This window comes from Dryobates pubescens, chromosome 11 (assembly GCF_014839835.1).
Source record: "Dryobates pubescens isolate bDryPub1 chromosome 11, bDryPub1.pri, whole genome shotgun sequence".
Taxonomy (NCBI): Eukaryota; Metazoa; Chordata; class Aves; order Piciformes; family Picidae; genus Dryobates; species Dryobates pubescens.
Genome location: NC_071622.1, coordinates 24,962,623 through 24,988,198, shown reverse-complemented (window position 1 = coordinate 24,988,198; position 25,576 = coordinate 24,962,623). Strand labels below are relative to the sequence as shown.

General features: G+C 37.2%; 1 protein-coding gene across 6 annotated transcripts in view; it reads left to right on the top strand.

The window, feature by feature from the left end:
- The window catches only part of CAMSAP2 (calmodulin regulated spectrin associated protein family member 2), a 75,591-nt gene that overhangs the window by 33,373 nt on the left and 16,642 nt on the right, over positions 1 to 25,576 (top strand). For 4 of the 6 annotated variants that reach the window (XR_008462450.1, XR_008462449.1, XM_009900885.2 and 1 more), the window contains exons 3-9: positions 715 to 876; positions 1,523 to 1,606; positions 5,855 to 5,887; positions 9,735 to 9,876; positions 14,850 to 14,989; positions 21,957 to 22,047; positions 23,039 to 23,132. Coding sequence is in view for 4 of the 6 variants with exons in the window: in XM_009900885.2 (XP_009899187.2) it covers positions 715 to 876; positions 1,523 to 1,606; positions 5,855 to 5,887; positions 9,735 to 9,876; positions 14,850 to 14,989; positions 21,957 to 22,047; positions 23,039 to 23,132 (746 nt within the window). In the remaining 2 variants the exon portion in view is untranslated. The remainder of the gene's footprint in view (positions 1 to 714; positions 877 to 1,522; positions 1,607 to 5,854; positions 5,888 to 9,734; positions 9,877 to 14,849; positions 14,990 to 21,956; positions 22,048 to 23,038; positions 23,133 to 25,576) is intronic. The other 2 variants (XM_009900886.2, XM_054165577.1) reach the window with 1 other exon arrangement.

The following is a 25,576-nucleotide window of genomic DNA, read 5'->3' as shown; positions in this document are numbered from 1 at the left end:
TCATGAAACAGAAGCAAATCTGGTAAGCTGTAGGCAATGCCTCTACAAACCACCATGATTTCCTTACTGAGTCATAAGACTCTAGTGTAAATCCTGATTGTTGTTCTCTATTTTAATTCTGGAGGTTGGGTTTTGGTGTTGTTTGTTTTTTTAATTATTAAAAAATGAAAATTACTTTGGTGTTGGTTTTGTACTGAAGATGAGTATAATTGCATCTTTCTGGATTATGACTTTAAAACCATAAATTTCTATTTATAAATGTAGTATTTTTATAATGTAGGTTGTTTATCAGGCAGGCTCAGCTTTTATTTCCAGTACAAATAACATTGATCGGGCAGAGATTCTGTTTTTGCTACAGTGACACATTTAAATGATGGCTTCAGCTCTGCTAGACGTGTCCTAACATCTAAATCCTTAGAACTGCTTATTCTTTCCATTGCCAATTTTTTACTTTTGCTGTTAATTTTGTTAAAGAAGTTATTTTAATTCACAGTAAGCATTTTTTTAAAAGTAATGTCCCTGTGCTTTGTTTTGCCTTCTCAAATCTGTTGTGTTTGTCTTCATTTGTCTTTAATTCGGAAACTGACAACCAGACAGCAAACTTGCAGCATTTAGAGTTTTGGTCTTTGCATGTTTGTGGCTGCATTGAGAAATGGTACTTAAAGTGATCTTTTGGTGTGCAAACTAATTGGGTATTGCTGCTTTGCTTTGTAGAGTGCTCACTTGGCCATGATCGATACTCTTATGATGGCATATACTGTAGAGATGGTCAGTGTTGAGAAAGTGATTGCATGCACTCAGCAGTATTCATCCTTCTTCCAAGCTACAGATCTACCCTATGACATTGAGGATGCTGTCATGTTCTGGATAAACAAGGTATGAATACAGGAAAAGCAAGCTGTGGTTTACTTTGTAGTGCTTCTGTGAGTAGTGATGAGTGGGTATGTATGCAGGTATATCAAGACTGTATCTGATACAGATTGTTCCCTCATCAGCCATGTATGGATAATAAGTAAAGTTTGCAGAAAAAAATTAAATGTTATGGAAACCAAACAAATGAGAAGTCTAAATAAAATATTGAAATATACATTACATATGACAGCAGTTAGTGTCGTGTTGAGACACCATGACAACTGCTTGAGGGCCTCTTTTTGGCTGTAAGAGTTGTTGTCTTATTGTGTAATTTATTGTGAGGTAAACCCAAGGTATTCCGTTTGTATTTGAACACATCTTGCTTGATCAACCTTCATTGTATAATAAAATCAAGTAATAAGGATTCACTGTTAGTGAAATGTGATTGAGCATAATAAGGAGCTGGTCAGTTTGCACAATGTAAAGCGAACAACTGGTTGCCTCAGCACCTGAAACTGCCATTTGCTGGTTATGCTTCAGGGCTATAGTCTGAAATATTTGTGTAATGTTTTCAGTTAGGTTGGTGGTAGTAATTTAGAGACTTTTTGGAAACTTATTTCTTTGACTTGTTTCCTAGAAAAGAACACTGAATAAACTGTTTTGTCTTTAGGTAAATGAACATTTGAAAGACATAATGGAACAGGAACAAAAACTAAAAGAGCATCACAGTGCAGAATCTGCAGGAGGTCAGAAGGTAGGTGTTGGGAGTTAAAACATATTAAATAAGGATAAGCATTTATCTGGAAATAAAATCTACATAAATATGTATAGGTAAATACACATTTGCAGGCATTGAACTTCTAAAACAACCTTCTAGTATGTTACTAGTTTTATTGTTTCCATGAAAATACCCACTTACAGGTAACACTAAATGAGTTTCAATTTTTATTCCCAGATGCCCTTTTTGACAGTTAAATTTTTGATAGCAGGGAAACATCTGTTACCTTAATTTTAAGGAATTCATTAAGATTAGTACTTCCAAATGAATTAAATCTGTAATCAGATCTGATATGAAAAAGACAACCACATTTGTATTCACAATTTTTAATGTATGTTGTTTTTTGGTTTTTTTTCCTTGTGAATTGCACTCATCTCAAAAGAAATCTGTATGTGGTATCATGGGAAGCTTTGCTCTGGCCGTGATCCAAAAGACTGGTTGATTATGGGTTTTATTATATATGCAATAAAACCAGATTATGTTTGATTCCCTTTCCTAACAGGATTTTATTTCCTTTTGTTTGTGAAGCACAGTTAATTAAGTAGAGTTTTAACCATCAGAATAGGTACAGTTCCAGAGTAGGTAAAGTTGATTGCTTCAGAATAAGATCATTAATGCTGTTGTGATATAATTATTATTAGGGAATGGGTAATCAGTTTGAACATGCAAACTTCTGAGCTATTGCAAGCTGTAATCCTAGTTTCATGTAAGCAGCTCTCTCCTCTTCAATTCTACTCTGAGGGAGTTGCAGGTCACCTAGCTAGGTTAAAAGTTCAGCTTCAAAAAGCATGAATGCAGTGAGTGTCCTTGTGCTGCTGGTTTGCTTTTAAATAAAGGAATGATGAAGGGTGATTAGTAAGTGTATGACTCCATAAAAGAAAATGGTATCTTTTTACAATAGTAGTGTGACCCTGATCTGGGAAATTTAATCTGTATTCATTAGTGCTAATAGTATAGAAATACAAAGATGTCCTTGCTAAGTTCGTTTCTCAAAATCAGATGAAACTACTGTTTTATAAATCTGATGAACCCTCTTGCAATAAACAGTAAATCACTACATTTCTAGAAATTGTAGGCATCATATGCACAGATAATAAATAACATAAATGATAGGCTGATTTTTAAAATTTTTTTTTCTGTTTCTGGATAGATAAAAACAGTATTGAGAAATGATGAGGTTGAAGCAAAAACAAAAGCTTCCTGTAGAAGAGAGGAAAGACTGTGTATGATTTTTAGTTCCAGGTAGTCCTCTGGATCTTGATCAGATGGTGATTTGTGTTAAACTCATCTTTTCCTGGTAGAGTCTCTGCATCTTCTTTCAGAATTAGGATTTCAAGTTCTGTGGTGCATGGCTTCAGTTTTCAGCCTTCCACTGAATAATCTGCAGTGAATGTTGGGTTGCGCTGATTAAACTGCTGGATTTTAATACAGTCAGCTTTTGCCAAATCTTGTTATTTTCCCATCTACTTCTGTGAGTTATGACTGAACCAGCCTTAACAGATTCAAGCCCAATTAATGCAAACAGTGGGAGGGAAACAAATATAGGAGTATTTATCCAAACACCTAAGTTCTTTAGCGTCTTTTTTTGGTTTTAAATTAAACAGCACCTTTTTTTCTTTTTCTTTTTTTTTTTCTTTTTTGTAAAGGTCAAATACTAATACCAGAGTTCCACTTTGAATTTGGTGTGTCACAATTCCACAGTGATAGCAAAAGCTAACCTGTCAAGAAGACAAGTTTGCAGCAGGGTCAGCTTCTTGAACCATTTAATGCAATTAATGCCCAGCCGCATGAACACAAATGATGTTGCAAGCAAGATAGTGGAAACAAGTATTTAATGAAGGGAATGACTACCATTTTTTGACACCAAAGGATAAATTTATACTGAGTTAGTCATATTTAAATACTTTTTTTTTTTTTTTTTAGGAAAGATTACTCTTTTTGCAGAACTGTAAACCCTCAACCTGAGACACTGTTTTGTTCTTTTGGTTTTTGTTCTGCTTTGTGGGGCTTTAATTGCATTTTGATTTTTTTCCAGTTGGTTGGTTTGGTGAGTTTTTGTTTGGTGGTTGGTTTTGGTTTTGCTTTTTTTTAAACTTGGAGAGAAGTCAGTCATGATTCTCCACTCTGTTTTATAGAGACCAATTTTTTAATAAGTTTCAGGGTAAAAAAGTTTATGTTGATAAAACATTCTAATTCAACAGCCATTTGATTCCCATTATGTTAGCCAAGAGACTTCAACTTTTTTATCTCTCTTATTTGTTACTTTACAAAGTATATATTTATGAATCTTATAGTATCTTTGAATTCAAACTTGCCTCAAGAGGCCAAGAGACATAGAACAATCATATTCATAGTCTTCTCAACCATAGTTTGAGTGGATAAATAAAAATATGTATTGAATCACTATCTTTTAGTTCTGTTTGTGCTGTTACCGAGAGCTAGTCTTTGGAATTGACAGAAATGTGTTTTGCTTAGTTTTTTAAATGGTAGTTCTTCAGCCTATCATTAATTACATATGGATGAACCTTCTAAGCCTGATTCTGAGATACACTTCTCCTTGATAAATCAAAGAAGAATGTTCCTTTTCAGTGATAGGTAGAATGATAGGCAGCCCAGGTCTGATCTCAGTCATTTCACAGAATGTTACAGGCTGGAAGGTACTGGACCTCAAAAGGTCATCCAGTCAAACCCCTCTGCCAGAGCAGGATCACCTATACCAGATCACACTGGAACACATCCAGGCAGGTCTTGAGTATCTCCAGAGAGGGAGACTTCACAACCTCCCAGGCAGCCTGTTTTACTTAGAAGCTGGCTTTATGATTAGATTTAGAATTCCTAATTGCAATTAAATTAACTCATTTTCAGATCCACATACTGTACCATGCATTGACTGTATTTCAGTGAGGTGAAGAGAAACTGAACCCTGGGGAAAGTGCTTTAGTTGGGTGTGACTAATGTCTGAAGCCACACAAGGACATGCATCTCATAGCTCATTCCTTCCGAGTGGCTTTGGGATTCTCCAGTGTAACAGTCTAGTGAAATGAAGGAGAATATTCACAGCAGGGAGGGGAGTTACTAATGTACACCCTTTTGTCTACAGTGGTTTTCTTTCATGACTGCAGTTACTTCAAGGCTTTTATAGAGGCACAGTATTTTATCAGCTACATGAAATAATAAGCTTCCACAACAGGTTTTTTTTCCCCACACAGTTTTTAAAACACTTTTTCATCATTTCTAGAAAATACTTATCTTCATTTTAAAAGATAAGTAAATTCATGTCTGCATTTAGGTAAATTCATGTCTGCATTTAGGTAATGGTTTGATTTTTTTTTTTTTTTTCCATTTTTACAATGAAATCAATAGCATGGTGGAGTTTTCTGTGTGTATTTATGCTACACAATAGTTTAATTTTTTTCTTACAGACACGTTCTTAGAGTTACAGGAAAAATTCACTGATTTCGGTGTGCTTAGGATTAAGCTTTTAGATCAGATTTTGTTTTGTGTTTTTTTGATTACGTGAGTTTAGAATTGCATACATCAGTTTTCATCACTTCTCTGCCAGTAGCCAAAACTCCATCTACATTTTGGGTCATTGCACATCATTCAGCTGATGCTAATGTGATTTGTCATTGTGAAAATATAACTGCCTGTGCATATCTTGTTCTGAAGACTGTCATATAATTGTTTAAAAATACTGTTAAATGTTACAATTGTAGTTGTTTGGCTTGAAGTAACTAATGCAAACCTCACTGCTAATGGTTGTATCATATTACAATGTATTTATACCTTTTGTTTCGTTGCTTTAGCTTCCCTGCTTCCTCATATGTGCTGCTGGAGTTCATTTTGATACTTGTGGAATCCAAGTCTCAAATGAATTCTTCAGTCAGATTGCATATGCAGGGTACAATTAGATGTGTGAAACCATTAAATAAAACTGCACTGATCTGATAATCTTATCTGTTCATGAGGGAAAATTATAATGTTGATCTACAAAGACTGCAGACCTACTTCTCCAGTGTTATTTCTGCTAATTAGCTCAAGATGCAACCTCTTGCAGTGCCCTAATGCTTACTATTAGATTGCAAGTCACTGTTACACAAAACAGAATGTTTTAAAAAATGCTTTGTAAAAGAAATTTATGAAATCTGATAAATTGTTCCTTTTGTGTTTTGTTTTTTCTTTGCTTTTTTGCTTTTATTCTTTTTTCTACTGCTTCCTCTGAAGTCTCCCACCAAATGGTTTTGGAAACTGGTTCCTGTAAGTTTGCCCAACTGCTTCACTTTAGATCAAATAGCTTATTTTGGGAATGGCTTTGTCCATGTCACGCTGGTCTAATCATTCATTTCATTTGTCTGTACAAGATAATATTATAAGAGATTGCTCTGCAAACACGTGCATAATGCAGGTTATTTTGCAAGGTAATCTGTGCAAAATAAACATAAGATAACAATGCTGAATAAGGAACTACTTTTTAGGCAGTCAAGTTAGAATGAGTTTGTATAAGGCAGTGCTGCCTGTTAATGACTAACATCAAATCATGAGGGCTTCTGCAAATTAATTTTTCATAAGCTTTCAGTGAACATATGCTATTTGATACTGAGTCTCTTAAAATGAGATTTGCAGAAGTAGTTTTTGGTCCCACATGTAATTTGAAGATGTCTGATTTATTTCAACAGTGTGCAATCATTACACTATTACTATAGAATTCCCTATTTTTTTCAGCTGATTTAAGATTGCTATTAATGTCTCCTCACACAAAGTAAACCAAAGCAATCTATTTTTAATGAAACTCTACTTTCATTAGAAGCACTAAAGCAACTGTTCAGATGTCCAATAATAAGACTTTGTTTTCTTTATGCTGTGTCACTTGGGGATTATCGCTGCTTTCTGCTGTCTAGTAATTCACCCCTGACATGCAGTCAGATTGTTTATTCTACAGTCAGCTGTTCAGGTAGATGCAGAATTGCGTACTTCTGGTCTGAATTCCGAAGAACAAATTCTGATCTGTCATTCTAAAGATTACCAAGTAACTGATCCAGCTGTCCCTCAGCTACTTCTTGTCATAACTAGTGGAAGTTTGCTCATACATTGTGAAGAGAATGAAAAGTAACAAGGCAGTTGCATGTAGGCAACAGCAGAAATTATGTGGTGTCTGTGAAACCAGTTTAAAATAACTGTCTTCAGCACAGACAAATCAAAATGCAAACAGATAAATTTAAGCTATACAAGCAATTTCTCTATAATACTATCTATTGCAGCTGTGACACATGCACTGCTCTTCACATTGTAGTCCTTTAATTTTGTTTCGAAGAACTTTTAAGCCCACTTTTTGTCTCATTCCTACAAAGTAGAAACTGCTTCAAAGTAGTTTCAGAATGTTTTGTTCTGTTTTTGCCTAAGGTGTTAGCTTACTAATTCTCAACTGAATAAAAATAAAATTCAAATATAAAATAATCTGTTGAAAACTAACTCCAGTTTGCCTGCTGGTTGTCCATAAAGAGCTTGAACTAGTGATTCTTACAGTACTTCGGGCTTGTTAGTTTAGTAGAGATATAGTTGAAACCTAAGTGCTACTGACAATACAGTAGGAAATCAAGGGCTGAAGCTGTTCTAACAGTTCAGTCTTCTGATTTCTTCCCTTTCAATAAAGCAACTATTTCATAGTGATGTAAGATACTCCTGAGCACACAGGCAGCTAAAAGTTTACTCTGAGGAGTAAATTTACAGCATGTTATCTACTGTGTGGTAAATACACATTGTTAATGATTAACTGGGAGTACACATGAGCACTTGAAGTAGCTGGTGTGCTGTTGGTTTGTCTTCAGCTGACCTTGTTTATATGTGTTTCAACCATACCTAGATTCTTTAAGTAGAATAAGTTCAAAGATGCTAAATCAGGCTGGTTTAGGATCTTGGGGAAAAGATGCCTGTATTAGTACTTCTCTTTAAATTAGCACTAGAGGTTTATAATAAGGGTTTGTGTTTTGCATTCTTGAATCCATTTTTAGTAGCAAACATTGCAGTGAAATTAATGAACTTCCAAGTAAAGCTTATGGAAAAACAACACATTTACCATTTACTTTTATTTTTAGTATAATTTCTTCTATCTTTTCAACAAAATTGATAACATGATACATGTTATAACCTGATATGCTAGGTTCATTAGGGTGTATAAACTTATTTTTCCTGAAGAAACATGCCTGATATACACTCTACAATGATTTAAGTTTTCTTTCTAGGTCTGCTGATGTGATACAGTTTCCAGCATTTGTAGGCACTGTTCCTAAGGCTGGTGAAAGCATAGTTGAAGTGACAGACTTCTTCACAGGATTCACTGTACAAGACCACTGTATTACCAATTTTGAATATTTTTGAATACTCCATTAGAAAGATACTATTTGAAAGACTGCACAAATTTCACAGGGCTTGTCAGATGAAGGTATTAGAGCTCATCTGTATCCTGTATGTTAGGATTTCATAATAGTAATATTGTATAGACTTGATTTCAGTCATTTTGAGGAGGAAGCACATGGACATGTTAACATGGTGCTTGAAAAATTAAAGTTTTTTTCATCATAGTGTGTGTCACTGTACTGCTGTGTGTGAGTGAAGAAGAACAGGCTTCCACTGCATGCATAATTGGCCAAGTTAATTAGAAATTGTAGGGAGTGTTACTGACATTGGGAGAAGAACTTTAGCGTGTGGAACACTGACATGGTTTGTTTTGGTGTTAGCAAACATATCCCATACTTGCCACCCAAGTACCAGTGCATTTCAAGTATGTAATAATGACTAGGTCTAAGGAGGTTGTTAAATATTATTTGGTTGAAATGTAAGTACTCCTGGGCCAAATACAAGCCCTTTGTTTTCCTTAACCTGATGTGTCTTTTGTTGCCAGATTAGACTTGTATTTCTTAGGCCAGTTTTGACATTTGCTAAGATAATCCCATGTGATTCTTGACAGAAATCCAGTGACAGCAAGCATAGCCTTCAGGGTTAGTCTGTGCTTCCACAGACTTTTTTTACCAGCAAAGTGAGCTTAAACAATTCCCACTCCACCCTTTAAAACCTTCAGGCCTGCCCATTCATTCACTGCACAAACAATGAAGGAGAGAAATGATGTAGCTGGATCAATGGTTTTACTATGCAGTCCCATCAGCAATTGCTCCAAGACAGCCAATATATGGAGCTTTGCTGGAAAGGGTAACATCCACAAAGACTGTTAAGAGTCTCTACAGGAAGACTTCCAGTTTAGTGTATATGGGTGAATGAAAATAGTCTGAATTTAACTCAGAAACACTCCTGGCATCTTAAGTAGCTCTGTGGTATGAATAGAAAAGTAAGCCTTCAGTATTAAGAAATGTGTCAGTAAATAATATTAACAAGTCGAAAGCTGTATTGTTTTCTCCATATATTTCCTTGGGAAGGAGGCGGAAGAAGTGAAACTTCTTGCCCAACTTCCCCACCCCCTGGAAAAAACCCAACCAAACAGAACAAACAAAACCCCCAAGACATTCACCACAGATAAATTCAGTCTTGGTGTTCTGAACACTTGACCATTAATGTTTCTCAAAGTTTATGGCTGCTTACAGTGGCACATGCTAGAAATAAGTAAAGTCAATCAAACACAAATGTCATTGCTTCTGATTTTGTCATTAAGTCAGTTATGTGAGGGAGTTTTTTTGGGCAAGGTTCTCGGGTGTGTTAACTTCAGAGTCCTTTGACTTGCCGGTAATCTGAAGTTATACCACCTAAGGATTTGGCTCACTGCTTTCATACACATCATTTCTGGTTGTGTAAGTCTTGAATGTTAGTTAAGGTACATGACATTACTTTAGTGTGCTATGCAGAGATGGTAAAGATTTAGTGGCTTTGAAGGAAAGGCTCAATATTAGCGTTATGGCATTAGTATTCCTCCTAGATATTATTTATGCCATTCAAAGTGGGACATAACATGAGTAGTTTTAAGAAACTTAACATTGAGAACATTCAGATATGTATTGAATACTGCTTTTTCACTAGCAGGGTGTAAAACCTACAGTATGAGTTTCCTTAGTCATCTGTTTCAGAGCCTTTGTCTAAATTTCTCTGTTCCATATCGTAGGCTCGTTACAGGAAGGAGCAGACACTACTTAAACAGCTGCCATGCATTCCATTGGTGGAGAATCTGCTAAAAGATGGAACAGATGGTTGTGCTCTAGCAGCCCTGATTCACTTCTACTGTCCAGATATCATAAAACTGGAGGGTATGTCTAATGTGTTTCTCAGCTTGTAAACATATGACCACAAAAGTTTAAATGTCTGTATTTGATGACTCTGTGGAAAAAAAGGTACTTTAAATGTGATACACAGGAGGCATAATCTGAGTGTTTAATATTAAACTTTGTGCCCATTTGTTTTTACATTTAAATAAAAGCACCAAGGTGCTCTTCCATATTGTGCTTACTTTTATGCTATGCTAACATAAACGTACCAAGAAATATTATGACAAATCTGACTGTGGCAATACATTTACCTTGCTTGTATGTAACTTCAAAGCACGTGGAAAACTCTTATTCTTGCAGCTACATTAGTACTTTCTTGTGAATCTGAGAAATTACAGATAAAATACGGTAAGAGGTTAGAGTTGGTCAAGCGCTGCATAGCTGCCCTGGCAGATAGTTGCTTTGTATTCTGGGCTTTTAGTTGAGATGATAGTTACTTATTTGTAGAGTAAATAGAAAATATATAATCTAGAATTCTGGTGTCATACTGTTCATAATAGCAATTAGCTCGGCAGCTGATAAACAGCTTTAGTCTTGTTCTTTTGTTCAGTGGCCTGGTTGAAGTCATATCTTCCTTTTGGCAACTAAATGTCTCATGTAGTTATAAAATGTCTTGGCAGCTAACACCCTTCATTTTCTGCCTGTGTTCTGTCCATGATGCCTTTGATGTCGTGGGAACACTTACACAGCAGCAGGCTGAGAAATCCCTTGTTCGTACAAGGGTATAAAGTTTGCTTAGGACTGAAATCTGGAATTCATATACTCGGCTCCTTTCTAGGAAGCTTCTAGCTCAGTAGTCGTTGAAGATGAAAGACACCAAGCTGCATGCATTCATCACTCTTCTTTAGCTTGTGAATTTTAAAAACTACAGGTTTCACTTTACGTAAATGTTGCAGCAAAGTAGGCAAGAGTTAAAATTTGGGTAGTGTTGAATGGGGGTAACATCCAGCTGTTTCTTACTGTTTTAGCATGGCTGAAAATAGCAACAGTCCCAAAGGTCTTGTATGCCTTGTGTGACCCCACGTACACTGACCAGCAGATGGATCCCTCCAGCACCTAACTTTAAACAAGATACATCAAGCACATGTTGTAGAATGACAGAATTGTCAGGGTATAAAAGGACCTCAAGGGTCATCCAGTTCCAACCCCCCTGCTATGGGCAGGGCACTTCACACTAGATCAGGTTGCTCAGAGCCCCATCCAACCTGGCTCTAAAAATTTCCAGGCATGGGGTTTTTACCATCTCCCTGGGCAACCTGTTCCAGTGTCTCACCACCCTCATGGTGAAGAACTTCTTCCTAACATCCAATCTGAATCTACCCGCTTCTAGGTTTGCACCATTTCCTCTAGTCTGATCAGTGCTTTACCTCCTAAGGAGTTCCTCCTCAGCTTTCTTGTAGCCCCCTTCAGATACTGGAAGGCTACAATAAGGTCTTTCAGAGCCTTCTCCTCTCCAGGCTGAGTAGCCCCAACTCTCTGTCTCCATAGGAGAGGTGCTTTAGCCCTCTTAGCATCCTTGTGGCCCTTCTCTGGACAAGTTCCAGCAGGTCCATGTCTGTCTTGTAATAGGGGCTCCAGAACTGGACACAGTACTCAAGTTGAGGTCCCAACATAGTGGAGTGGTGGGGAAGAATCACTTCCCTCGACCTGCTGGCTGTACTTCTCTTGATGCAGCCCAGATGACATTTTTTGAGCTTTAGTTTCAGTGTTCTTGTTAGGTGTCCTGACATCATCTTCCCTAAAGATACATACGTGTATGTGTCATTATCTGAGAAGTAAATTCAAAGATACTCTGTATTTCAATAATTTATATTTTTTGATGCATGTTACATTTCACTGAGATTTGGTTCTGGTTTGGAACTGAGAAAGTTAGGTTACAGAAATAAATATGCAAAAATGGTTTTAAAATGCATTAACAGAAAAAAGGGGGGGGGCGGGTAGTGGAGAAAAAATACTCATCTAAAGTTTTCTGTAGTCTGGAATAGATTTTCTTCTCGTTAAGACTTAACTAAACTTTCAAATCTAGATTTCCTTTAAGGAATACAGAACTAGAAAAGACTGAGTTTTCTAGTGAGTCAAGAAATCGACTATTGTATAAAATTATATAATCCCTTTTGTTAATTTATCACATTCTATCTTAAAACTGTCTAGCTCATTAAAATATGCACTCTACTGTTGCAGGGCTCCATGTTTAAAGGTTTTAAAACTTATTATTGTTTTCTACCTAAACGTGCTTGTAGCCTGTCTATGTGCCTTTGTTGTTCTTCCAGCAGTGCCTTTTGGCTCGAATACCTTCTCCTAATCTGATATATACATTTTCTTTCTCTTGTTCTTCCCAGGCCACTGAGCCAAACCTTTCCACTCTCCCCTTCTGTAGTGTCTTACCATTCTCATTTATCCTCACTACTCACCCTCTGCAACTAGTCCAGTTTGGCTTTATAGATTGATAGAATACCAAGTTGGAAGGGGCCTTGGGGATTATCTAGTCCAACCTTTCATCATATGTATATCATTTAATAAGCTGGCCCAGCACCCTGGCAAGCTGGGCCTTCCAACTGTCTAATGTAGGGGAATCCACCACCTGCCTTCAGAGTTTATTCCAATGTCTAGTAATTCAAATAGTGAAATAATTTTTCTGGCATCCAGTCTGAATCTCCCTGGTAGCAACTCATCCCCATCGCCCCTTGTCTTTACCATGGGACTCCTCTAAAAGGGGAGTCTCCCTCCTCATGATAGCACCCTTTATGTACTTGTGCATGGTTATGAGGTCTCCCTTAAGCCTTCTCTTCTCAAGGCTGAACAAACCCAGTTCTCTCGGCCTCCCTTCATCTGATAGGTCTGTCAGTCCTTTGATTATTCTTGTGGCCCTTCTCTGGACTCTTCCAGCCTGTCCACACCCTTCTTGTACAGCAGTGACCAAAACTGCACAGTGCTCAAGGTGCAGCCTGACCAGCACTGAGCAGAGTGGGGCAATGACATCTGTAACCCTTCTTGTGATACCCTTATTAAGGCTACCCAGCATCCTGTTGGTTTCATTTGCCACTGCAGCACACCGTTCACTCATGTTGAGCCTTTTGTCCATCAAGACCACCAGGTCCCTCTCCACAGTGCTGCTCTCAAGCCAGGCGGCTCCCAAGCTGAGCTGCCTTCTGGGTTATGTGTTCCCAGGTGCAAGACCCTACCGGTTGGCCTGATAAACTTCATACAATTTTTTTCTTGCTCACTCAACCAGCCTGTTAAGATCCTCGTGGAGGGTGGCTCTCCCTTCTGGGTTGTCAACTTCCCCACTTATTTTTGTGTCTTCAGAAAACTTCTGGTTGATCATCTGGTTGTGTCATGAGCAAACCAGTTGATCTTTACTGAATACAGATGGTTGTGATTCAGCACAGAAATCCAGGCTATGCTTAGTACGTTGCTCTTCACTAGTGGAAATAAGTTTTCTGACACATTTCAACATCATCTTTGATACCTGCATGATGCTGAACATTTTTAAAATCTTCACATGATAGCTTCCTACTTTATATCACTTTCAAGCAGTAAATCACATTAGAATTTCATTAGATCCAAAAGCATGACTTCACATTTTTCATCACTAAATTTAACCTCATTTTGTTCAGTGTAGTCAAATATTGATCACCATCTGTAGGTTTGGGATGATGGAATATATCCAACTTCCTCAGAATGGGAATCCTTATCCTGTGAGTGTCAAAGCAGGACCCTTGTCTGAAAAGAAACTTTATTCTAAACAGTTTTAAACTTATGTAGAGCGCTCTCATGTATTGTTGCTTCAGGAATAAAATCTGTTGCATGTTCTGGAAGTATTTCTGGAATCTGATTTTCTTTTATTCTGTCCTCCTTTTAACAAGGACTATCTTTTTTTTTTTCCTAGGAAGTTGTTATTTCTACATAACTTTCCAAGAAGCAATCATAAAAAGAGAACATGAGCTGGGCATATGTAGTGCTCAGAGACTACTGTGTAACTACACTAGTCTGTTCACTGCTGCTAATTTATTGTTTTAATTGCATTTTCAGAGTGTGATATTTCATATAAGGGAGACTTTAGTTTCTTGTAAAATCTCAAACAGATTAAGGCTAAAGTGATGCTGGGTCTTTTTTGGGGGTGATTTGGGGTTGATAGCATTAAAATGTGCTCTCTGGTCCTTAAACAAAGATGCATAACTAGTATATATATGAAAAAGCATACATTTCTTACTGCCATTGCTGGGGTTGTTCAGCCTGGAGAAGAGGAGGCTCCAGGGAGACCTGATAGCAGCCTTCCAGTACCTGAAGGGGGCCTGCAGGAAGGATGGAGAGAGACTGTTTACAAAGGCCTGCAATGACAGGACAAGGGGCGGTGGCTTCAAACTAGAGAAGAGGAGATATAGATTGGATATCAGGAAGTACCTCTTTACTGTGAGGGTGGTGGAACACTGGAACAGGTTACCCAGGGAGGTGGTTGATGCCACTTCCCTGGAGATATTCCAGGTGAGGCTCAAAAAGGTCCTGGGCAAACCTGATCTAGTGGGGATGTCCCTGCTCACTTGTAGGGAGGTTGGACTGATGACCTTTGGAGGTCCCTTCTGATCTGGACCATTCTATGACTCTAATTTTTAAAAAGGCAAAAGTTAGTGACTACATCTGATTTTTCTTAATATGGAAACAGCAGGAGTTTAAACCATTTGGTCAGTTTTCACAAAAGGGAAAGCAGGAAAAATAAACTTGTCAGCAGTGAAAAAATAATGTTCAGGAGAATGTCTAAAGGTCTAAAACTGCAAAGATAAAATGTAGAGTTGTGATTTCTTAAGTTTCTACAATAGAAAAAAAATCCTCCTAAAAAAGAGTAACATCGAGTCTGAATTTATCCAGAAAATGCTCCCAAATCTACCAAAGCAAAAAACATTTATTTGTGAACCTGTTACTATATCTAATCTTTGTTTCTATCCTTCCTTTTTCAGATATTTGTTTGAAGGAGACAATGTCTTTGGCTGACAGCCTGTATAACCTACAACTGATTCAAGAATTTTGTCAGGAATATCTTAACCAGTGTTGCCATTTCAGTCTTGAGGATATGCTCTATGCAGCTTCTTCAATAAAGGTAAAAATAAATAAACATTAAAAGATGCCAGCAGTGTCCAGAGGAGTGTTTTGTGAATGAGATATGTAGTCTTTTTTGATCTATTACTGTATGGCTGTATGAGAAGAAGCATGTTGCATCTCTTGTGGTAGAGCATGCAACACACAGATTTCAGCAGTAAACCCACCTTCTTCTGGCAGTTATGTTCTAGTCATTTCAAAGTATTTTTTAGGAAAGCCTTTGTGGAAGTATTTACAAAAACCTTCTGTGCAAAACTGTTTGATGCTTTACTTCATTCTTAGTTATTTAAAGCATGTGATTGGTGATATTTTTGTTAAAACATAATAGTGATCTGCCTTAGTTTGATTAAAGCTTTAACAAATAGGGAAGAGTTGTTTATGAAATTGTTTACTCACATTTCTTGCTAATTTCTTTTTTAAGAGTGTAAACTTCTGAGTTACTGGTTTTATGTCCAGAACACAGGCAAGAGCATGGTTCCAACAAATGCAGTTGTCAAAATAAGCAATTAAACGTTGTCAGTCACGCTAAGATTCTTCTCTTTTAGAAAAAGAAAGGGAAAAGTTTTGCTTGTTCTATCATTTTTTAAGCCTTTGTGGAAAGACAAGGAGCAATTGAATTATTTCTTGCTTAATTGTAATTTCAATTTTGTCATTCCTGTGTGTCTTGAGGACTTCTGTGTGAAACACTTCTTGTTTGATTCTTATTTTTATGGAGTCAGCATACCTATTGCAGATGGGATGTAATTGGTTTCTAAGTATCTAGGTCATTTCATTGCTTTTATGATCTTTATAGCAATCTCACAAGCTGAGTCAGAGAGGCCAGAGCTTGAATATAGTGTTGCTGTCTCCTGTAGTATTGAACCCAATTCTTTCCAAATACATAATGAGCTGCCAGGGTGAGTAAGGGCAGTAGGACTTATGTCTAGACTACTTTAGCTGCCGCTGTTTTGTGTATACAAAGTTGTGTAGTAGTGGTTTTAATTTTTCAATACAGTAATCTCTCTACATACTTGTAAAAATCTGCTGCATTGCAGTCTCTTATGTCTGTAGTTTCCTAACATATGGTCCTACAACCACATCCAATGATGTTGAGTAGGATTCCTTCACTGCCTTTTGGTTGTTCCTCTCTGCTTGCAGTCACGTGGAATAAATGGAACTCGTTATTCTTCTCGTTCACTCATGACAGTTAATAATGCAGGTTTTTTTAATAGTAACTATTTGAATCATTTCTCAAGCCAGTATGCACTATGAAGGTTTAATTTTTTTTTTTTATTTTAACTGTGAGTCTAACAAATATTTTGTCAATATCCCAACATACCAGCCTATACACTTGAAATTCTACAGCCTCGGTAATTTTGTTGCTTCTGAACACTGTTTTTAGAGGGAATTCAGAGCTGTTTTAAAGATTTAGAGTATTTCTAGAACTGAGAAAGCCCTTTTGTGATCATGTTTCTACAAGCTGCTGTGGTGTGGATACTTACTTGGATGTAAACGTTCAAAGACAGTCTGCCAAGTTTTTCTTCGGAAACTTGGCACGGAAACTTTTGCTAGTGCTATTAACTCTGGGTTTCCAGCATTAAGAACTCATTTGCTTTCAAAATAAATTCACAGCTAAAGAAACTCTTTCTTAGTTTTCCAATGCATCTGATTAGAGTAAGTTTTAATAAATACTCTCTGCAAATTTTGTTGTTACTCAAAAAAAGCTTATGTTGTAAATGGATATTTTAAATATTACACAGTGAATGAAACTGGTTACTAGGAGTCACTTTTATCTCAGCCTGTAAAACGTATATAATGCCAAGTTTTAGGATTTATAGAAATGTGTCTGTGTTTAAGGTATCTTTGATAGCAAGCAAAAATTTCTATTTGTTTTCAGGGTGACTCATACTGTAGAACAGATGGCATTAAGATTTTGGTTGAAAGTCTGTTAGTGCTGACAAAAAGTAAAAGAAAAGATCCAAACCGCTGTTTCCTTACTGCAAAAAGTTTCAAGGAAAAAAAATTGCAGCTGAGTTTTTGGAATGACAATGCTGTGCCTTATGTGATCCTAGAAATTACACTGTGTCTGGACTTCATGCAAGTCCTTGAGAAGGAAGGGAGCAGAGTGTCTTTTAAAATGATCAAGCACAAAGTTGCATACCTTAGATTCTTCACTGGACACACTGCACTGTTATGTTAAATCGAGGAAGCTTGTAGTTAGTGTAGAATTTAGTGCAAGACTTGACCAAGGTGATTCTACCCACAGGTGGCTTTCCTATCAAAATGCACAGAAACAGACAAATGAATTTAAGATTTCATTTTACATGCAGAGTCTTAGATACAGGCTCTCAGATTTTGCAGCAGATGAAACTCTTAGCACAGAGAAGTACGCTGGGTTTGCACTTTTAGACAGCTTTAATGTGTCATAATTAAATGAACCAGAAAGTGAGGGGTTTTTTTTGTCCCCTTGCTTGCCCATTTCTTCTCTGAGAAAAATACATTTGTGAAGTTCTTCATAAGGTGTTCACTAGGGCAGGGCTACTGTCATTAAAGAAAAAATAATTGAACACATTCCATGGATGCTTGAGGCACTACCAAGGGATCATACTGGTTTCTGGTTGTTTGCCTTTGAGACAGGCAAACACAAGTAGGGAGAGATTACATAATAATAACCACAACATTTTCTAAGTCCTTCTTGCATATTTAACAAGAAAAAAGAATGGAAACTCTTAGGTCTTTCTTCAGTTGTGCAGATTGCTTCTTTGCCCTGGTCCTCCTCTTTCCCATATCCTGTAAGCACTTTTATCCTGAGACATGATTTTAAAAAAAATCCAACAAACAAAACAAAAACCACGCAACTACCTTTATTCTTCACCTGTAGGTGTTTAAGAAAAGACTGGATGAGGCACTTAGTGCCATGGTCTAGTTGATTAGTTAGGGTTGGGTGATCAGTTGGACTTGATGATCTTGGAGGTCTTTTCCAACCTGGCTGATTCTGTGAAAGAGCTGATTTACTGTGTTGTGACGCACACGTGTGTTCTGGCTGGCCAAAGAACAAATTTGTAGAGCTTGCATGAAGCACCATCACAGGAAGCACAATCCATGCAGAACAGGCTTTGGCCTGACAGTCGATTAGCACTGCAATGTGATAGTATGTAGCATTTGTGGCTTGAATAAAGGTCTTCTGGAATGTACAATTCCTGAAAGGCTGTCCTGAAAGGGACATGTATTAATTCCTGAATAGAAAGTACAATTGCATCTGGCGTGTTCTGTTTTTCACAAAGTATACATTGAAAGTACTTCTGAAAGAGGAAAAACACATCTTTGGTGGTATTTTTGTTCTTTGTATTTTTAGATCCTTCTCTACCAGTTCATTCAAGTAGCACTACAGGGATCTAAGAGCAAGCAATTTATGAGGTTAACTGTCAAAGGTACTGGCAGACAGCCTTGCATAATCTGATGCTTGCCATGATTTGAGAGTTCACATAGGAACTTGGCATCAAATCAATTGACACACAGTTAATTACTGTCTTTTGTAAGTGTTCTTTTATCTGAGCCTTCAAAAAAAAGTGGGTATTTTAAAAACACTGTGATCCTAAACTTGTGCTGCTAATTGAATCTACAGATATTCTTGTGGATTCCACTTGGTTGATGGAAGATTGAGTCAGGATGAGACACAGGTCACAACCAGTACCAGAAAACTTTTTATTAATTCAACTATTACTAATTGGTTGAGTCCATCATTGATAGGAGATAACTATTCATATAGTGCATTCATTTGCTCACACAGTTCACAAACACATGCACACATACTCACCTACTCATTCAGTCATTTTTACTGGGTTGGAGGCCAATGAAGTGGCCTCCCAAAACCGGGGGGGGGGTTACAGTAGCCCACCAGGGGGCTTTTGTGAAGGTGCCCAGAAAATGTCTCAAGTATTTTACTTGTCCCTTGAGATGTTTAGATATGTATAACTGTGTACTCTTGGCATATAGCAGCTACTTAGTCTTAGTGGGTGTGGTTAGGGTTATACAACCTTTAGTTGATGGTAGTGTGCTGATAGCCTGGTACAGATCTGCCTGAGCTGTGCTGTTGTGAGTGTGTGAGTTCTTGAGGATTCACCAGAGCCATGAGTCTCTGAAACCTCTTGGTTCTTAAGAGACTTTAATGTGTTGCCTCTCAGCATGGATGCTTCCTCTCTTTGGCTGTTGTTTTCTGGTAACTGTAGAGTCTGTTCACCCAGACTCATGCAGAAGGCACACTTACTCGAAATGAAAGCCTTCTGAATGTGATATCAAGCAAATCTGAGAGATAATTGCTGTGTTTTCTCTGTGAAGGGCGTTCCTCTTACCTGTATGTGGGCAGACTCTAAACTGCAGACTCTAGACTGCAGAGTCACAACTAAGCACATGGAATAGGTACCTTAGTTTTGCAGATAGTTTCTGGAGAAAAACGTTTACACTGTCAGAGGCCCAGGAGGCCAAAGGGGGAGGTTGGATCCAGAGCTGGGTTGTTGGGGTGTTTTTTTAAATTCTTTTTCTTCTCCAACTGATGAATTGTACAGGAGAATATATCTAACAATTGTTCTGTACTAAAAATACTTATTGCACTTCTCGGGTTTTGAATACTTGCACTTTCTGATGTTGCTAATGACTTTGCTAACCAGGTAAGCAGAACATATAATCAGCACTTTGTCCTGTGATGTGTGAAAAACAGGGTTCAAATACATCACATAGATAAATCCTAGAAATTGAGGGCTAGACAATGTCCACTCATGTTGTACAACTTTCCCTCCAATCTCAAAAAAAACCAAAACCCACCCACTGCCAGTCAGGCTGCTAACCTAAGCCTGATTTTGTGGTTGATATCCCTGTAAGCCTGCTCATGGACTCCTTAAGGACCTAGGAGAGCAACTGGATGTGTTTGAGGCAGTTAGGCACCTATGGTGGGATCCATCTGACTGATTTAAAAGGATTTGGAGTGAGGATTCAGCCAATGAACAGTTCTTTAAGAGAAGCTCTTTCCCTTGAGAAGGACTGAAAGTTCCCAACTCCTTATTTAAAGGGAAGCTGCCTGCTTTGCTTTCGCTGGTGTTAATCAGACAGTTTTCCCACTTCTTTATTCCCATCTGAAACAAGATAAACTGGAGTTTTCAACTTTAGCTGCTGTGGCAAGATATATGACAAACTACTAGTGGATGGATCATGCACAACTGCAATTTGTCCTTCCCCAGAGAGTTGGAAGCACTCACTTTTCTTCATTCTTGACACATTTATATTGGCACGTTCACAACATGTAAAATACAGATTTGCGCTGGAAGTAACTTGGCCTAATGAACTGAGATCTTGATGAGTGTTGTAACATAAATTTTACAGTGTATTTTTGTGTTCATTCAGAGAAAATATTTAAAAGCACCTATGGCTGCTTTTGCATTCCATTTTAGGGTATTCAAGCCTGATTACAAATTATTTCTCATTTGTATATATGACCTAGTGGCTGCTATAGGACAATATGCAGATCTAAACCCCCTGTTAAATATTAGAGGTATGTAATTTAAGTGTCAAGATTGGATGTGCTATTCCTGACAGCTAATTTGATTTTTAAAAAAAAATAAAAAAAAACATTGTGAGGGGGAAAAGAGATACTAAAGAAAATCATGTTTGCTTTGTATAAATTTTTATGTCTAAAATAGGCTAGCTTATTTGATACAGAAGCAAGTAATGACTTCAGATTTTTTACTCAGAATATGGGAATGCTTTTTTAAAAAATTGTTAACAATAAGGGGGTTTTATTGTACAGTATCAGAGGATGCAGTAGATAAAATGTAACCAGTATCAGAGCTGACTACATGCAACTAATGAACCATCTGCAAACATCAAACTCAAAATATTACATGGGAAGGTTTAGCAAATGAAAGCATCCCTGAAGCTGCAAGTCTGCCATCTGCTGTTGAGTGGTTTTGAGCCAGTCTGAACTGCCCAGAGCTTAGTTAATTTTTAAAAATACTGTTATGCTTCTGAATATTTTTTGTGTATAAGTGCATGTGATAATTATGTGATGAACTATTAAAACTTCTGTCAGAGTAATGAAGACACAAGCTTGTGGAAATAATAGCTATGTGCTTTCCAGCCCTGGGTGTCAGGATTACTACAGACCCACAGGTTTCCCAAACTATTGTTACTGATTGGCAGTCTTCCCCTTTGATCATTATTATGAACATATCTTTCTGATTTAAAATAATTTCTGAGAAAATGTGGGTTTCATTATGCTGTTTCTTACCAGCAAACATCTAAAGTAACCTCAGTTCTAAGTGGGCTGTGCAGCCATCACTTTCCTTTTTCCTTTAGTAAATACTGCTTCAGTGATTTATTTTTTTTTCATTGACTGTATAGAAGATATTCTCAGGAGGAATATCTGAGTCCTTCATAGAATGGTCACACTATTAAATGCAGCATTTCAACATAAAAAGTAGTGCATTTAAATACATTATTATTTCAGATGGATGCAATGCTATGAGCTGAACATTTTATAATTATTTCTTTTAATAAAAGAAAGTTAATAGTTGAGGGGGAAAAATTAAAGGAAAAAATGCTGAAATTGTAGTATTTAGAAATTATAGGATGTACTTTTACAAGTACATCTGATTTTTTTTTTTCTTTTTTTCTTCCTAATGAAATCAGTTTATGATGTCAATATGTTATGCTTAGCATCTTTGGGGAGAAAATTGCTATAAACCTTTCTTATTCAATTCAGTTGTATTTTCAGAATTCATAAGACAGGTGCACAGACATGTGTCACCAGCTTGAGCCAGCTCAGGCATTAATCTCATCCAGCTGATACTTCAGATATGAAGTAATACTGAATCACTTGGCTATTGCAGTTCAGGACCATGATCATGTGGCCTCTGAACTCTTTAGCCTCCACAGTCAACAAACTTTCTGGTCTTTTTGGATTCCTTATTCTGTACTTTTTTTTTTTTTTTTTGTAGAGCAACTACATGGTGTTCATGGCAGAATTGTTCTGGTGGTTCGAAGTGGTGAAGCCATCATTTGTACAGCCTCGTGTTGTGCATTCCCAAGGTAATTATCCAAAGGATTGGTTTTCAAGTGTACATTTTGAATATGTATGTGTACAGATTGCCATCATGCTCATAAATACAGTGAATATTTTAGTTAACAGGATTTGGTGGTGTACAACCCCTGTGAAAGAGGAGTAAAGTACTTTCTCCTCATATTAATCTTCATCTCATCTCAACTGCTAATTTGAATTGTTGTTATAATCGCTTGCAAATTTTCCTGACCTAAACAAGTCTAGAATCCCTTTATGCCCATGCAAGGGTTACAAACATAATAAGGAGTCAAGAACAGAATTTAGCATGAAGAGCTTGTATTGCTGAGGAGAAGATAGCAAAAGAAATTAAAATAAATCTGGGGAAGGCGGACAGGTAGTCACTTTTAAAATCGCATTTTGTACCTTGATGCGAAGACAGTCTTCCATCTGTAAATTCTCAAGTTTAAAAATCCACCTCTCAGATCTTGAGCTCTATTATGAGTACAAGAGTCAAGGTAACTTAAACATTCACGCAGTAATGCTGTGATTTTTCTCTCCAAGAGCTAGGAAGAGATGGTCATTGTGTGGCTTTTATACCTTTTTTTTCACTCGTGCCTTATAGCACATACACATCCGACAAAAATCATCAGTAATTTTCTACCTGAAAAGTCAGTCTTAGGGTTTGGGAGAAAAAGGCTTTTATCAGAAAAATTTATTCCTGAAGAAGAAAATCTGTATTTGCTGAAGATACTTCATGCTTTTAATTTTGTGAACTTCTCTGATTTTTAAAAATTTCTTTCCTTCAGTAGAAATTTTTGTTGTTCGCTATTGCCCTAATTAGTGGCAGTATGGGAATGTAGGAGAAAGCAAATCTGAAAGGAAGTGGCTGGGTTTTAATCTAAGTGAAAATTCTTTAAATCTCTGGAAATCATTACTTCAGATTATTTCAAATGGCTTTTCTACAATGGATTTTAACTGAATACTAAACTATAATAACTTGAGCTTTGTTCTTTCTGGCAGCTGAACCTGCGAAAGATGCAGCTTCTGCTCACAGTTCAAATGCTAACAGACGAAATTATGTGGAGGGGCCATCTGGGTCTGACTTTGTAGCCAGGTACTGTTTCAAAGTCTTCTCTTTTCTATTCAAAACCAAACACCATTTTTAAAAATTTAGTTTTGTTTCCTTATTGCAATGCTCAAGATTCAGTCATCAATTATAATCTGTGGAAGATCCTGTTGTTTCCCCACTGCCCTGTTATATGGCAGGCAACTCAAACAGCACGCTGTTGTCTTACCAGTTTACATTCAGCAGAGAGGTGTCACAGGGCCTTCTTGTCCTCTTCAGTCTTTTGTGAGGCTGCCAACCAGATCTGCTCTGAAAGAGCTATTATTCAAAAATTCACAGCAGATATCCCCAAAATGGGAAAGAAAGTAAACTCAAAAGCAAGAAAACCTGAGAGATGATTTATAGTTTGGTCTAACAATGTTACTTAAGTACCACGAAGGTGAAACAGGTTAAAAATAAATACTTGTGCTGTAATGAACTTCCCTAGTCTTGTGAGCATCAAGAATGGAAAGCTAACTGCTGTATTAAATATGTTTAGCAGTATTTGTAAATAGATGTGAAACTTTTAGTATTACTGTTATAGATTTGGAAGCAATATGAAACATCCATTTCCTTTGTGTTCTTTAGTTGATCACACATTTGATTAATTTGTCAGGGAAGATCTTAGCACACTCTACAACTACCTGAAAGGAGGTGGGTGTCAGTCTCTTCTCACAAGTAAAAACAATAGGCCAAGAGAAAACAGCCTCAGGTTGTGCCAGAGGCTTAGTTAGGTTACTAGGAAACATTTTTTCACCAAAAGGGTTGTCAAAGAATTAGTTGTGGACTTAGCAGTGCTGGGTTAATGGTTGGACTCAATTTAAAAGTTTTTTTCCCAACCTAAATGATTCTATGAGAAGAAGCAAAAATTGTGTTAGGCCTCTCTTCTTTCTGGAAGTATAAAGCCCTCCAGTGATCTGATCTGAACATAGTCAATGATGGGTAGCATTACCTTTATAACATGGGGGCAAAGGTTTATTGATTGCATCTGAACTGACACCGAGAAGGATAAATTCAGCATTTTAATTGGACATTCAGCAAATTGTTGCTTGCAAACCCAGCTAATGATGATTAGCCTTTTCTTTTGGGATGTTTTGGGGTTTTTTTTGGGGGGGGGAGTCAGTATGGGAGGGATGGTGAGTTGGTTTTGGTTATTTGGGAGTTTGTTGTTTTTTGGTTTTTTTTTTTAGTATTTAATGAGACATGTTCAGGGATACAGTAAAAATTATTGTGTACCCTTTTGTGGGTGGTGGATTGCATATTGTACCAGCTCATCACAATGCTGTTTTGGAGTCTCTGCAAGTGATGGATATGGTTTTGTGCTGGAGAGCAATACATGAATAATAGAGCTATAGCTTTTCTCATAAACCAGTGTATTTCATTCAACTTGATGCCACTTCACTGCATTGTAAAATGAAGGAGGAGCCTAGGGAGCTAGTTCAGATAGTAGTAATTTAATACACAGACTGCAGTATCCCTGGCGGAACAGACCTGGCTGCAGGATGTTGTGGCCCTGGCCTTCTTCCTTGTCCTGGCTGCATGTTCCCGCCCTCTTGAGTGTTTGACATCACTGTTTCAGTGCTAAAGACAGAAAAACCTAACCCAGTCGGAAAAAGTGAACGTTTTTCTCTTGGCCTGACTTGTTGAAATGACTCAGAGGATCGGATGGAAAGCCAGATCCAGCACAGAGGAGGGAGTGGGACTGAGGCGGTGAGCAGTTGCCATGGAACCACAGTCACGGTGCCAAAATCACTCTTTCCTGAGGGAAAATGAAGTGTGTGGATTTTCTTTGTGGCAGCAAATTTTCACAGGCTGCTGGATTGAAATTTTGAAAGCATGCTTTTCCTTTAAGGTACCTTACAGACGTTACAGCTCTGACTTCTGAATTTTCACAGAAATCTCAAATACCATTTAAAACAGATACATCATGCAGCTAGTGTGTGGAGTGTTACTAACAAAAGATGAGAAATTTGAGAACTTGTTTTGAATCATTAATATCTGTGCTTATGAAAGATGCTTTTTGTAGATTGTAAGTCAACAGTATTTTTCGTACATTGATATGAAGGTTCTTCCCACAAATACTATTTCTACGGCTTGTTGCATATAAACTGGAAAAGCACTAAACTCATAGTTTGAACATTTCTGACTAAAAAGGAAATTTGGGAGTGTGCTGTTCCACTCATTAGAGCAAAATTTAAAACATGAAAGGATTTCATCCAGACAGGTTTTGAAGTTTCACTTCTTTAGAAGTGTTTTATATACAAATGCACATGTGCTGGTCCTGAAAAAGCACCTTGATCAGAACATTAGATTACCTTAATCCTATGCTGGATTAACACAGCTAGTCTATCGCCAGCCATCTCTACTATAAAAGGTAGCTGTTTTAAGAAGAACAAAGGAAATACTTGTAATTACTTTTTTAGTAGTAGATAGAACTTCATAAATACAAAAGT